This window comes from Elephas maximus, chromosome 27 (assembly GCF_024166365.1).
Source record: "Elephas maximus indicus isolate mEleMax1 chromosome 27, mEleMax1 primary haplotype, whole genome shotgun sequence".
NCBI lineage: Eukaryota > Metazoa > Chordata > Mammalia > Proboscidea > Elephantidae > Elephas > Elephas maximus.
In genome coordinates, this window is record NC_064845.1 from 19,649,391 (window position 1) to 19,664,346 (window position 14,956).

The 14,956-nt window shown below is 41.4% G+C and overlaps 1 protein-coding gene across 1 annotated transcript in view; it reads right to left on the reverse strand.

Moving 5' to 3' along the window:
• KAT2B (lysine acetyltransferase 2B) overlaps positions 1–14,956 on the reverse strand; it is a 105,498-nt gene that overhangs the window by 32,566 nt on the left and 57,976 nt on the right. The window contains exons 6-9 of the mRNA XM_049871108.1: positions 12,794–12,985; positions 7,648–7,754; positions 2,755–2,880; positions 818–954 (exon numbers count right to left, since the gene is read on the reverse strand). Of these exons, the coding sequence (XP_049727065.1) occupies positions 818–954; positions 2,755–2,880; positions 7,648–7,754; positions 12,794–12,985 (562 nt within the window). The remainder of the gene's footprint in view (positions 1–817; positions 955–2,754; positions 2,881–7,647; positions 7,755–12,793; positions 12,986–14,956) is intronic.

The window sequence follows — 14,956 nt, forward strand, 5'->3', positions numbered from 1 at the left end:
GAGCGCTCAACTACTGCACCACAAAGGACATAATTTGATTATAGGAGTAATTTGGATATGGGTTGCGTATTAGACCAGGGGTTAGCGAACTTTTCTGTGAAGGGACAGATAATAGCCATTTTCGGCTTTGCAGGCCATACAGTCCCTGTCTCAGTTATTCAGATCTACTGCTGTAGTGCAAAAGCCACCAGAGATAATATGTTTCAATAAAACTTTATTTACAAAAACAGGCAGCGAGCTTGATTTGGCCTGTGGTCTATCAAAAAAAAAAGGTTGTCCTATATTACACAATAATATTATAACCATGCTAAGTTTTCTGAAAGAGAACTATATCACAGTTATGCAAGAGAAGAGCCTCATGCTTCAGAGATACATGCAGAAATAGTTAGGGGTGAAGTGTTGTGACATCTGTATTTAACTCTGAAATGGTTCCAAGTGGTTCAGAGAAGACAGAGGGAAAGCGAACATGCCATAATGCTAACAACTAGTGAATCTAGGTCAAGGGTCTAGGAATCTTTATCACAGGATTCTGGCAAATTTTATTATGGTTTGAGATTTTTCAAAATAAAAAGTTGGGGGGAAGGTCTTCAGTTGTGCAACATTATCAGTATGTTTCCCTGTGAGGTGGTACTCATCAAGAGGAATCACCCCTCAACCTGCTATTCCGGCCCTCCTCACCCTCATCACCCCGTAAAATGCAAATCAGGGCAGCAGAACATGCTACCATCTCAGCATTACCATTCCCATTTCCCACAGCTGAAGCGGCCAGGGGAGCAGGGGGCTCTACCAGCTGGCTGCCCGGGTTTACCCTGCTAACCTCTGGTCCCAGCATCGCTGCAGGGTCTGTGATGGTAGACATGACCTCGTTGATCAATTCCATCGGAATATCCCCGGTAACGCGGGGTTTCTTGGCCTCCTCCAGAGGGTGAGAGTCATTCAGCTTCCTCTTTTCTCCTAGCAAACAATGGGTGATTTTGAACACACACACACAAATAACACACGTCGATCTAATTCATTTTCTAATACTGTTGTGGACAAGACTGAAGACTAGCTCAACTCTCCACCCACCAGGGTAAGGGGTTGCGGTGGAAGATAAGAATGAGAAGGAGGAGGTCACCATAACTGCAAACCACAGACCTATTCTGGATATTTCTTATGATAATTTTTTAACTTGATACATGTGTTAAGGTATGTGTTTCTTCATTTGAAAATGCATAGGATGATTCTAGTTATCATTGGTTATTAATTTCTAACTTGACCAACAGGACACTAAAATATCAAAAATTTCTGAAACTTGCTTTTTGGCCCAAAATGGAAAGGCCAGACAAAAGGCAGAGAGAACTTTCTCCTATTTTTCTCATGATGTTACTTACATGGTTTTACTCCATTTTACTTTCAGGTTTGGTTTTTCCATTTTTTTCTATTATAACATATATTTGTTTTTACATAACACGTATTTGTTTTTAAATGTTCAAATTGTATTCCTTACATTTGAATCCCACTGACCATGTTTCCATACAGCATTCTCACTATCTTTAGTTAAAAGACATGTGGCGATAAAGTACCTTGTCAGTAGAAGATGCCTCCGTACATATTACATGTAACTCAAAATGGCCTTTGTTGGTTTCTTATTTTTAGAACTCTTTTTTAGTTGTTGCTTTTGAAGGTGGATAGGAATGCTTTCAGTCATTTGACCAAGAAGCCTTCAAACTCCATGACTCCTCAAAAGTAATGCTGTGAACTATTTATTTCATAGCTGTGGTTTACACCTAATATGTCCCAACCCAAATAGACAATGCGCCTGGAGTGATAAGAAAGCATCTGAAGCTGCATCCAATCTCATAAGTAAAAGAGTTTCTGGATTGATCAGTGATGTCTCCCATGGAAGTGGGAGGGAGGATGATGGCACACATGCTAAGTATTTGGTACTTCATCTTAGGTCCTCTTCTCTCCCTACTTCATGCCACTTCTTTTATTTCAATCTTGGGACATATACAAGGTTTGTTTGATGCCACATTCTCCAGGCAGAAATGCAGTCTTCAAAACATTCTACAACTGTGAAATGCTTTGAGGACTAGGAGATGTTTTGCCCATGTGGTAGATTACATTAATGGTCAAATTCTTTGGTATCCACATTCTTTACCATGTGACTTTGCAGTTCTTCCTACAAGAGTAGAGTATGTTTTCCTGCCTCTTAACTCAGTTCAACCATGTGACTTGCTTTGGACAACAGAATGAGGTAGAACTGGTGGTATGCCAGCTTCAAGCCTAGGCTTTAAGAGACTTTGTGTCTTTCTGCTTACTCTCTGGTGCTTCTGCCAGTGTCACAAGAAGAACACGTTCTGGGCAGGCCAATGGTCACAGGAGGAAGATGAAAAATATGTGGATCTGAGTTGCTCCAGCTTCAGTACCTTAGCCAAGTCCAGCCCAGAACATAGACTCCAGTTGAAAGGCAGGCACATGAACAAGCCCAGCCAAGATGAAATGAGGCCAGCCAACTACCAACCAACACACAGAATGCATGAGCTATGAAAATAAAGGATTACTGTTTTAAGACTCCGTGTTTTGGGGTTAGCTTGTTACCTGGCAATAACTAACCAATATAGCCCGAAGCCTAAAACAAAGTAATTTCCAGCCATTAAAATCCTGGACATATACCATCTGTAGTTAGTCTAAGTCTAGCTTTGGCACTCCTGAGGTAATGGAGCTTCTAGGAGAAGTCAGGACTTCCTTTATGCCCTACTAAGAGCTTACCTGGGTTTACCTCAAGCCCAGAAGAGGCTTTGCAGGCAGGGCTGGTGCTCCCTCCATTCAGCTGCTCAAGAGAAGATGAGTTTGAGTTGTACGAAATGGTCCCAGCCACAGGAGGCGGATTGATAACTGTCCCGACAAAAGGAAAACAAGGGATTAGATGACTCTTAGCAACAAGGGACCAAGCACATGTGAGACAGGAATATCTCTACCCAAAGAGAAATCATCTTTAAGATAAAAGCCAGGGGGTCAAAGTGACCATCAAGACAATAAAAACAGCAATGGATTAATGCCCATTAAATTGAATAAACATACCTGAGTCCATACTGATAAAACAATAAATGAAGAAATAAATAAGTGGAGGAGAAGAAAAAGCTCTTCCTTACAGGAGAATGCCAATAAATAAGGAAAGAATGTTGGAAGTTAGAAAAATCACCATTTGGCAGCTATCACATAATAACTGACTCAGGGAAGAATCATTAGTGCAAGCTACCTTTTGACTACAAAAAAGTACCTTCTGACTACAAAAGGAAAAATGGTAACATTATAATGGAGAAGGTTACTGGATACCACCTTAACCAAGTAATCAAATTTAATATCAATAATAATAAAACAAGCCAACATCTTCGGCTTCCTGATGTGATGCAAAACTGCTATAAACCACATCATAGAGACAAGAGGCAAATACGCAAGATAGCCTACAGATCAGATAACATATCATATCAACGTTAAATTTCTTGACTTTGGTAACTACACTATTGTTACGTATAAGAATATCTTTTCTCTTAGGGGATGCCCAGTGACGTAGGTAACGGGGCATGGTGTTTGCAATTTATTTTCAAATGGTACATGTAGTACATGTATATATATATATATATATATACACACACATATATATATACACATATATATAAAGTTGGAAACATCATACATATATATACATATGGATGGGGGACAGAAGGGGAAGGATAGAGAGAATGATAAAGCAAGTATGACAAAATGTTAACAACTGACAGATCTGGATAAAGCGTATAAAGTATACAGTATATAGGATTTCTTGCAATGTTTCTGTAAGTTTGACAGAATTTCCAAATAAAAAGTAAAAAAAAAAACAAAGGGGGAGGCATTGTAGGAGACAGGACATTGCTTTGCTAGTTGTGCCCCTATGGAGCTGAGATGAAAGGGGCTGAGGGGAACAGACATTCTCAGAGACACTGGTCACACACAAGACACAGTACAGCAGTATGGACAGGTGTCCAGAAAAAATGTTCATTTAGGTTTCAATGCCACCACCGTTCAGTCCACAGAGCACATTCTCAGCAGCCAAGAAAGTAATGGAATGAGCAAACCAAATAACAGAGACGACAACCCACAGCACTGCTAACTGAGTATCAACTGGTATGTAAAGAATCCGAATATACCAATTACTGGGCTGGAGTAGTTTCTTTCCATCGTACAGACCTTCGGAATTTCAAAGTACACTAGGATGATTCTGAACAAAGAGGAACCTCTGGTGATTCCGAAGCAGGGCTTCAAACCGGTTCATTTCAGTTCCAACCCCTGCTGAGAACTGCATTTCTAACAAGTTCCCAGGTGATGTTAATGCTGCTGGTTAGGGACCAATTTTGAGACCCGCTATTAGCGCCGTGGTTCCCAAAATTTATTATACCTAAGCATCACCTGGGGATCTTGTTAAAATGTAGATTCTGATTCAGTATATTTGGGTAGAGATGCAAATTCTCAGCAGGGGTTCAAACTAGAACAACTTGGCTCGAAGCCCCGTTCAGAAGGCCTCACTGAGTATCCTGCAAAGCTTCAGAGCCACCATTATGAACGTCATTTATCACAGCTGCAAAGGTGTGCAGACATACCAATTAAGGAGAGGATTACACCCTTCCTCCCCCCTAGAGAAAGCACTGCGACTACAGTAGTGCAGGAGACAGCCCGCTCCTGACGGCTTCAGGTAGTACTGCAGTGTACCATCCAGCTTAACTGGGTGACAGCCTTGGCTGTAGAAATAAACATGAAGTCCCCATAGGTTCAAAGACAACCTCTGCCTTCTCATCCTGTTGTATGACAGATAACAACGTGGCCAGAAGGTGGGCAAGTTGGGAGGCGTTTAGACAAAGCAAGGCAGAGGCACGGGGTGGGGGTAGGGGGGAGAATTTGTCCCTGGGCACAAGTCCAAGAGGACACCAGACGAGGTGCAGAATGACATTCCGAGGTGCCACAAATATGAAAGGCACCCGACTGAGGCAGGCGGACGAGGGCAGGGGAGGCGTTTCTGCTGATGTGTTGCTATCAATATCTATTCATCTTGCATTTGTGGGGAGGGGCACAACTTAGAGATTGCCCCTGGGTGCGCGTTACTCTCACCACACTCGAGGTGAGCGTCACTGCCGATTCTCACGCACAGAGAATTCCTCACCCGAGATCCTCCAGAAGGAGAACTACGTTGACCTGCTAAATAGTTTTGGTGTCCCACTGCCTGAAGGAGGAAACTTTGTTCTTCACCCATTCCGTCCACAAACATTTGCTGCACGTTTGCAATGCACACCAAGGTAGTGTAACATAGTGGTTGGAGCTTCGATTCTCAGCACAGTGCAGTAGTTAGGAGATGAGAGAGACCTGGACATGCAACCCAATTCCATCACTTATGAGCTCTGATTTCAAGCAATTTGTTGTTCCTCTCTGAACTTCTATTGCCTCATCTATATAAACCAAACCAAAAACCAAACCTGCTGCCATCAAGTCAATTCAGACTCATAGAGACCCTACAGGACAGAGTAGAACTGCCCCATAGTGTTTACAAGGACTGGCTGGTAGATTCAAACTGCCGACCTTTTGGTTATCAGCCGAGCTCTTAACCACTGCACTAAAAAATACCAACTTCTCCGGGTTTGTGGTAAGGCTAAAAAGTATGACACATACTTCATTGCCAAACACCAATAAAAGTACCAATTATCATAATTATTATTATATGGCAAGACTGGATCTCTGACCATCAAGTTCTACTCATAAGAGAAAGAAGGTGGACAGAAGAAAATGGGGCCTGGGGCAACATGAGGTAAGTACTGTATGATGCAACAGTTCTCAAACATTGCTGCGCATTGGAATCACCTGGGGAGCTTTTCCAAGCCAGTGTCCAGGCCACACCCCAGGCCAATTACATCACACTCTTTTGGGATGAGAGTCCAAAATCAATGCATTTTAAATCTCCCCAGGCAATTCCATGGTGCAGTCAAATTTGAGAGCCAACGCTGTGATGTATTCAAGGTTCTGTTAAAGTTTGGAAGAAAGGACACCCATTCCTTGCCAGAGGACATGGGAGGAGTTAGAAAAGACTCTGTGGGTTAGACACTATTTGAAAGCTAGGTAAAGGAAAGACAAAGTGCACAGACCAGGTAAACAGAGGGCAACGCCCAGGAGATGTCCAGGGACCACAGAGAACAGGTACGGTAAATGCTGACTGCTGGGGTCTGGAGAGAGCACGTCACGCACTCAGAGAGGCCCTCAAACACTACAGGATTTGCATCAGAGAAACAAGAAACAGCATTCTATAACAAAGGGAAAAACGGATACAGAGGTATTTTGGACATGTTTTTGTTAACAAGAGTTAAAACAAGAAGACTGTAATCCAAACCAAAATACTTCTGTTTTGTACAGATTTAACTATATTTACAGCCAACTTGGCTTCTATATGAAAAAAGTTCTTAAAAATCACCTCGAATGCATTATGCCAAGGGGAAGATGTCAGATTAAAAAAAAAAAACTATAGACTATATGATTCTACTCATAAGACTTTCTGCAAAAGCCACAACTATAGGAATAAAAAATAGATCAGTGATTGTCAGAGGCTAGGGGCAGGCAAGGGATGGACTACAAAGGGATACAGGAGAATTTTCTGGAGTGATGCAATTTGTTTATATTTTGATTGTGGTGGTAAAGTAACTACATAAATTTGTCAGAACTCACAGAACTGTATACTAATAAGGGTGAATTTTACCATACGTAAATTTTATCTAAATAAAAAAAAGTAAAAACTAAATTACCTTTGTTAGAGATACTTAGGAACCCCCTATTACACACTGAGCCCATATTATACATTGAGCTAAGGTGCTATCAAAAGTCTAGATTCTGTCTTTCCCTGTGGCCAGATATAAACTGCTGCTTTGGCATTTCTTGCCAACCTTCTCCATCGAGTCTTTCTCGTGTCAAAGGCAGGAACTGAGATTCTCTTCTTGGGTTCTGTGATTCTGGAGGCATCTGTCCTCCTTCCTCACAAAATGCCAACTGATGCCACTGGCTGACACAAGACAATGGCAAGGATGCCCTGGCCCCACTGGGAACTACTTCCTGTCCCGAGACTCGGGACCGCCCTTGTCCACTCACCATTCCACCGTCCTCCTCCATAGTGACTTGAATGCACAAAACATCAGGATTAAGACATCACAGATTATGAAGCCAAACTGAGACCTGATTCCTGGGCCTATCTGGCCACTCACTAATGCTCTACATGTCTCTGCAAAGAGCCAGTATTTCATTACAAAGCTGGGCTGCTTGGTATTTTATGCCTCTTGTTAAAAACTGCAATGTGCAAAGTAAGCAAACCCTGTAGTTTTTTCCTTGCTTTGTTTTGTGTTTTTTTTTTTTTAACGGTTTGGTTTGCACCTGCTCTCTGCATTAATGGAGATACAGTTGCAAGATTTTGGTTTGCACCTGCTTTCTCCTCATGAATAGCGATGCAGATACAAGATGTGCCAAAGTCTGTGCTTTTTTTGCTGGCTCTCCTTCAACTTCCTGATGAAAAACACACGTACGTGCAGAGCGAGCTGCAACTAACGCTTCAGGCTGGTCTTCCTGGTGGTGCTCTGATTTGTGCTAAAAGAAATTTACCTGTCTGAATTCCTAGTTGGCTGGTCCTGCAAGAGGCTGAGAGAAAATCCTGATCCCAGATGGGAGAGTTTTGACTATAAACTTCTTCTTCTAACATGGATAGAAACCTATAAACAAGAGAAAACACAGCGTGAAGACCAAACACTGATGTATTACTAGAGGGGTAAATGCCCTCAGCACCTACAGAAATCACCTTAATGTGAGCATCCCACCTTCAACCCAGAAATATAATGATGATTTACCACTCAAACGATGAATTATTTGGGCAGCCCTGGTATACTCAAATGCAGAAATGCTATTTCTACAAATGTATCCTCTTTTCTCCCCCACATAACTTGATGCCACATAGGCTGGAAAGAAGTATATCAGCAGAACCGCCTTAGTCGTCTTCTGTGAGCCTCAGAGCAAGCTTTGAGCCGTCTGTGTAGCTGCAGCTGAAACTGTCCTCAGCATCCCCAAAATTGCTAATATTTATCAAGTGTTTGCTAGGTGTCTGTGCTGTTCTAAGAACTTATTTAATTCTCACACCAGTCCTATGAGTTATAGATTTTATTTTTATTTATCACATGTATAGTTCTTCCTATATATGATAGGCACTGTTCTAAGTGGTTGCTGTATATTAACTCACTTGATACTCAAAATAACCCTATGAAATAAGATCTGTTATTATATCCATTTACAAATAAAAAATCTAAGACACAGAGAGGTTAAATAACAGGTCCAAAGTCACACAACTAGAAAGCGGAAGGGTCACAGTTGGAAACATGTGATTAATTACTGTTACGCCTTCTCATGTGTTACAAACCAAATGGGTCTCAAATTTGGGGGACCCAGAGAAATCACCTGGAAGGAGGCCTTACTGAAAAAAATATAGACACCAAGCCCCACCTAGGCTTACTGAATCAGACAGGTCTTCGGGAATAGGCTGGGTAACTAAATTTTGGTAAGTGCTCCCGGATAATTCCTATGTACATGAAAAGTTGACAAACTACAGTAAAATACCAACACATCTACACTTCTGGTTCTGGCATAACTTCCTGCAAGCCTCCTTCTAAAAAAAAAAAAACAAAATCAGTTGCCATCAAGTCGATTCTGACTCATGGTGACCCCATGTGTGTCAGAGTAAAACTGTGCTCTATAGGGTTTTCAACGGCTGATTTTTGAAAGTAGATTGCCAGGACTGTCTTCTGCGGAGCCTGTGGGTGGACTCGAACCTCCAACCTTCTGGTTACCAGCAAAGCTCATTAACCATTTGCACTACCCAGGGACTCCAAGTCTCTTTCTAGGGTGCATTAATTCTAGACGAGGTGGTATAGCGCCACCACTTATGATCTGTGTGACCTTGGAGCAAGTTCATTTGCCTCTTTCTCAGTTTCCTCTTCTGTAAAATGGAAATAGCAACAGTAATTCCTACATAGGGCAATAATTAGGATTAAATAAGCTAATGGGCATACCTAAAACAGTGCCTGACCCCTAGTAAGTGCTGCATTCATTCATTTAATGAATACTGACTGACTGCCCGCCATGTGCTAAGCACTGTGTTAGATGCTGGAAGGGCAGAACGAACAAAACAAACACTTTGTCCTTAGGAAGCTTACATTCTAATGATGCAATAAATGTTAACTATTACATGTCTACTACTCCTTCGATATCATTCTTAAATTCAAAAGCCAAGATTTTCCATAGCCCTTTGGATAATAAGGAAACCCTGGTGGCATAGTGGTTAAGAGTTATGGCTGCTAACCAGGAGGTCGGCAGTTCGAATCCACCAGGCACTCCTTAGGAACCCTATGGGGGAGTTCTACTCTATCCTTTAGGGTCGCTATGAGTCAGAACCGACTTGACAGGAACGGGTTTGGTTTTGGGTTTTGGGTAATAGAATCTGACCTAAACTGATGTACTAGTTACAGTCATTATAATTATTAGCGGTGTTAATTATGGGGATTGCTCTGATCCCCAAGACTTAATATGGAATATGTGTCATATTACCTTTATAAAATTTTTAAAAATTGACTTGTGAAACATATCTAGCACTAAAGTTTTAGATAATTACTAGGGGACCTATATTAATCGACTTGACGGCAATGGTTTTTTTTTTTATCATCATCATCGCTGTGACTAAAAGCCCTGCCATTCTTCTCATTACCGATATTTTAAGATTTCAAGTGGCTTCAGAGGAGGAAGAGACTGGGTTTTTAGAAGTGACGATGGATGCGGAAAGATCCTGGGATGTCTTCTGACTTGCTGCTCCTAGCCAGAAAATTTAAGAGCATGGTACCACCTGAGTGAACACCTGCCTGTGCTTTATAGTTTAACTCATGGTGTGTAAAAACCACATGAGTCACTTATTGCTGCTAAGCAAGCCACCATTAACTCACGTTTGAAGAAACAACATAGTATGTTTATTACCAAACACATAAGGACTGACAGCAGTAGAAGGCAAAATCCTTATTGAGATCACATCCTGACCTTGATGGTAGAGAAGGTTCTTAATGCCTTTTCACTTCTCCTCCTAACCTCTGCCTAACCTCACCTTACACAGCCCGAAAGACTTCCCTAGCCGCCCTTTGTCACAGAAGTAAGCTTCCTTTCTTTCTCTAGGCTTCCTTTTTTATTAGTAATTATGTAATCAAAACAGTCTTTACGAAACTCTGCAGAGACTCACCAAAGAAGAATGCCATTAGTAATTTAGAAAAAAAAATTTGCGTGTGTGTATACACACAAACATACATACACAAACACATATGTATATATACTTCTATATATACGTATATTCACAATGAAGAACAATGTCCTATAACGACACGGGAAACTGCTTGTTTCATATATGCAGGGTACGAAATTATATGTAGACTAAAAGAACACAATATATGGAGAAAAAAGGGAACTATCTAAAAGTTCAGAGTGGTAGGGCTGTGTGTGATCTTTGCCTTCTGTGTTCCTCTCTTAACCAAATTCTCTTTAACAACTGCATTTATCACTTTTAGAATGAGATCTAGGTACTAAACTTTTAAAAAACAGCCTTGTAAATAGGTGAAGGGAGGGGCAGGGTCCAAGTTAAAGGCAAGTAGCAAAAAAAAAAAACAATATATCAAGAATAGGAAGGTAAAGATGAGAGCCCTGAAAATGCACCTGACAATCATGGAGCCCTGGATGGCGGGTGGGAACCCGATCCCAGCTCCGACTTGGCAAGAGCGCCTGAGATTCAAACAGTACCTCCAACTTCGATACACGTGATTCTGCTGCCCAATCTGGCAGTTTAAATCCCCAGCAGCCTCAAGTGTTGTCATATTCAAGGAAAAGGGATTTAAAAGGAGAAGTGGGTGGTAGTTTTACCCTACTATTAGTAATAGAGAAGCGAAGAAAGCAGCAATGATTTTTAGCTCAACAGCATAAGTATGCCAGAACTATGGGCTGAAGGAACAAAACACACTATAATTAGCAAATATCTGCGAGAAGCAAAATGAATTTGTTGAGGGAAAAAAAAATTGTTACTATGCAAGATAATTAAAATTTCTCTTCAAGCACCATAAAAAGTGGGAGGAGGGGTCCCCTTTGTTCCTTGGCTTAGACATAGCATGATCACCACAATCTGAAGACACAAAATGTTGCTTGTGTGGCAAATGTAATAGAGAAACAAGTAGGAAAATTATTTTAATCCCTAAGGAAAGAAGCTTAGACCATTTAAAAGGCAGTCTCTGGAATATCTGTGCATGTCTAGAATTCATAACCCATCACAGGCAATAATCAAACTGCAGTTGAAGTGCTTCTGAACCTTCCTCCACAGAAAACACAAAATGTTCACGTCATGCCTCAGACTCCTGAGCTGGTTCCCTTAAGAAAACACAGAAAATCAGGGCTAGAGGACACACGTGCAAATATTAGATGTTCAGCGAAAGCCCATCAGAATTGCCTGTGATATCCTCTACTTAAGGCTTAGATTTTATATTAAATTGCAAAGGAACTTTCAGTCAGTTTCTACTGGGAACCATTTTTGTTGTTAATTTAGACCTAACTCATTTGCAAAAATTAAAACCAGCTTTTCTGAGACACAAGACAAACTGGGACATCCAGTAACAAACAGTATTTTTATAATAAAAAAATACCTAGTTTTTCAAATAAAATAGGGCTTCCTCAATCTTTGATCAAAGAATACCTCCTGTTTTAGAAATTCTATTCTCTACATCGGCAGTTCTCAATGGGGTGAGGAAAGGAGGCTAGATCATACCTAGAGAGACTTTTCAAATTACATTTTCTACCTCCCCCCATAAATGCTGATCTAGGCAGGATGACAACCACAAAATGAACTGTCTCATTCATGTCTTGCTGTCGCTGCTCCGTGACAAGAAACTAACTGCACCTTCACTCCGCCAATCCCCGCCCTGCCAGCAGCCAACCTCTTGGCTTAAACTTGTGGTTCTCAGCATTGAAAATGTACTTCCAAGGCCAGTGGTGCAGGAAGTTGCTTCCCATTCCTTTGGTACATTTCCTTCATTTGAAAATTATTTAAATGATGATTTATGTGTCTGAGCTTTGGCAGACGCAAGAAGAGGCATAAGAATATGTCCATTTACAAAGAACAAATATGCAGCCTACTGAGTTTAGAAGTACAAGGGTCATTCTGAAAGAGGACTATACTCCTGTCCAGCCCTGCTCTTGGGGTCTAGTTTCCAGAGTAAGGGAACAGGCCTGCTCTAGCAGGGGCAAGGGTGGTTCACTAGTGCTCAGAAAGGATTGGAGAACAGGATGGAAACAGTCACTTGAGTTCTCTTCTGCCATGTCCTAGTGGATGGAAACTGCGTCTACACATTCTCCCCCACCCCTTCTAGCTTCCTGGCAACTAAAAAACACAAAACAAAGTACTACCCCCATTCTATCAGACTCAGAGACAATGAATTCCCCAGGTGGGATGGGGTGGGATAAGTTGGTGGCTAAGGGAACAATGACAAGTCAATAGAAAGTCAAGCTAATAGATGAAATGGAAAATACCTTAGAAGGCTCAGGCAGGGAGGTGAGGAAGAGAAGGGTCCCTAGTACTGGGTATTTTTTCTTTCATTTCTGATCTTGCTACCTATGGAGGCTTTGGCATGAATTTGCCAACCTCAAGCTCTGAGATCAAAAAAGTCTGGCAAAGGCTCTGTCTTACTTTGGGAAATGGGTGAGGATTAGCGTTCGTTTCTCAAGAGGCAGTTTGTCTTTTTCCTGTCTTGCTTGTTCCAGGAGTTGTCGCCTCATAACGGTGAAGACTGAGCGAAGCAATGTTCTCCCAAACACCTGGGTGGTTTCGTACCGAGGTAGACTATCACAGAACTGTGGCACATTGCAATAACACAGCCACCTGCGATGAGATGAGACAAACACCATCAATATCCTCAAGTGTCCAGAGTCATCTGAAATATCCAATTAGGGTTATGCTCACACCACTAACCATGCAGAAGAAACTGGGTCTGTGATGACAAGCCACAAGGTTACCACCAGCTAATGGGACCTGGGAATTAGTTGAGCTTGCCCTTTCACAACCTCATAAACCCAATTCTGTTAAAAATTGTTCCATTCTGCATTATCATACGGTGAGTTCTAGAGTCATAGTCCTGGGTTCAAATCCCTGTTATGCTGCTTAACCGGGTGCTGCATGACTTTGGAAATTTAATTATGTTCTTAAGTTTCCATTTCCTTACTTGTAAAATGGGAACACCACCACCTACTTCAACGGATTGCTGTGAGCACAGTGTAGAGTTCTTGGCACGAAATTAACAATCAATACAATACGTGGTAGTTTAAATAAAAGAAGAAGTTAAAGGGAAAGCCGAGGCAGTACCTTTCATGAAAGAATCAGAATTATACCATCTAGCCCTCTGGGTAACACTTCTTATGGTTTCTTCAAAATGCCAACACAGCACTCACATATCCCTGAAGCTTTGATGGGAAGATAAAAATCTTCAAGACTGTTCAAAACTCAGTCAAAATGCAGGAAGTAACACACTTCTACCATCTGTCACTTAGGTACATTTTCAATGACCCAGACTCAAAGCCAAAAATGCCCTTCGCCGTTGTGTGAGTTTGGAGGAGGGCCCAGGCCAGCCCTGAGGGAAACCAGAGGTTCGCCTGACATCTCACCACAGGTCTAGAGGATCACCAGTTATGTAGGGCATCTGATTTAGAAAGCTCATTGAGCCAACAGAAGAGAGAGAATGAAAGTCTATTCAAAATGACCTTCTTTGTTTTGGGGGTCCTGGAGATTCAAGGTCTGAACGTCCCGGGACCCAGCAACATGAATTTAACAGTGGGGTCACAGAGGGTGGCATCAGACCAGGGAAAGGTCAAAAAGCTTCACTTCACAGATTCTTCTTCCTTAGTTAAAAAAAAAAAAAAAGAAACCCACTGCCGACGAGTCAATTCCGACTCATAGCAACCCCATAGGACAGAGTACAACTGCCCCATAGGGTTTCCAAGGAGCAGGTGGTAGATTTGAACTGCTGACCTTTCATTTAGCAGCCAAGCTCTTAACCACTGCGCCACCAGGGCTCCCCATCCTTGGTAACAGGTCCAAATGATTCTTTTCCAGAATAGGACTGCTTTCCAAAAATTAAAACCTCTCTCCTTATGTCCTTGGCTGTTCTCCTTTAAAGTACAAAGAAGCTCTCTAACACGCCTGTGTGCTACAGGGAGCTCCTGGTGAGCTTTGAGCCCCTTACTGAACAAGGGAATAATATTAATTTATTTGTGCCAATTTACTTTTTAATCTTATTCTGTATCACTACATATTTCCCCTGCGTGTCTTGCTGGTGGTGGAGGTGGTGTTTCATCTCTGGGGAAGAAAACTTTCATTAATGTTGACTTGTCTGTCCAGATTTAAACCTAATCTTGAAACCCCACTACTATTTCTTCTCTCAGCTTTTCTCTGTTAACAATTTATACCTAAATGTCATTTTATGACTACAACACAGAACTGAACATGTTAAGTGTTATGATGGGTCTTGCCAAGTTTGAAACAGTGCTCTTGGGAGCACAAAAAGTTAGAAGTACATTAATTTTGGTACTTCATATAGAAATTCATCATCCTCAAAGCTAATCCTGTTAGTCTATGACATTCAAAGGATATTTGGGGCTAGGAGAAAGCCAGTTCCCAATAACAAATTATGACTATAAATGTAAGAGATTAACAGCCACAAACCTTAATAACGAGGAGATTTCGACTATCACAAGACTATTTGTAAGACTTAATATTTAAAAATATCTTCTGCAATTGAAGATTGAAAGATTCAGACCAATACTGTCCAGTGAAGCTTTCTCTGATGATGGAAATGTT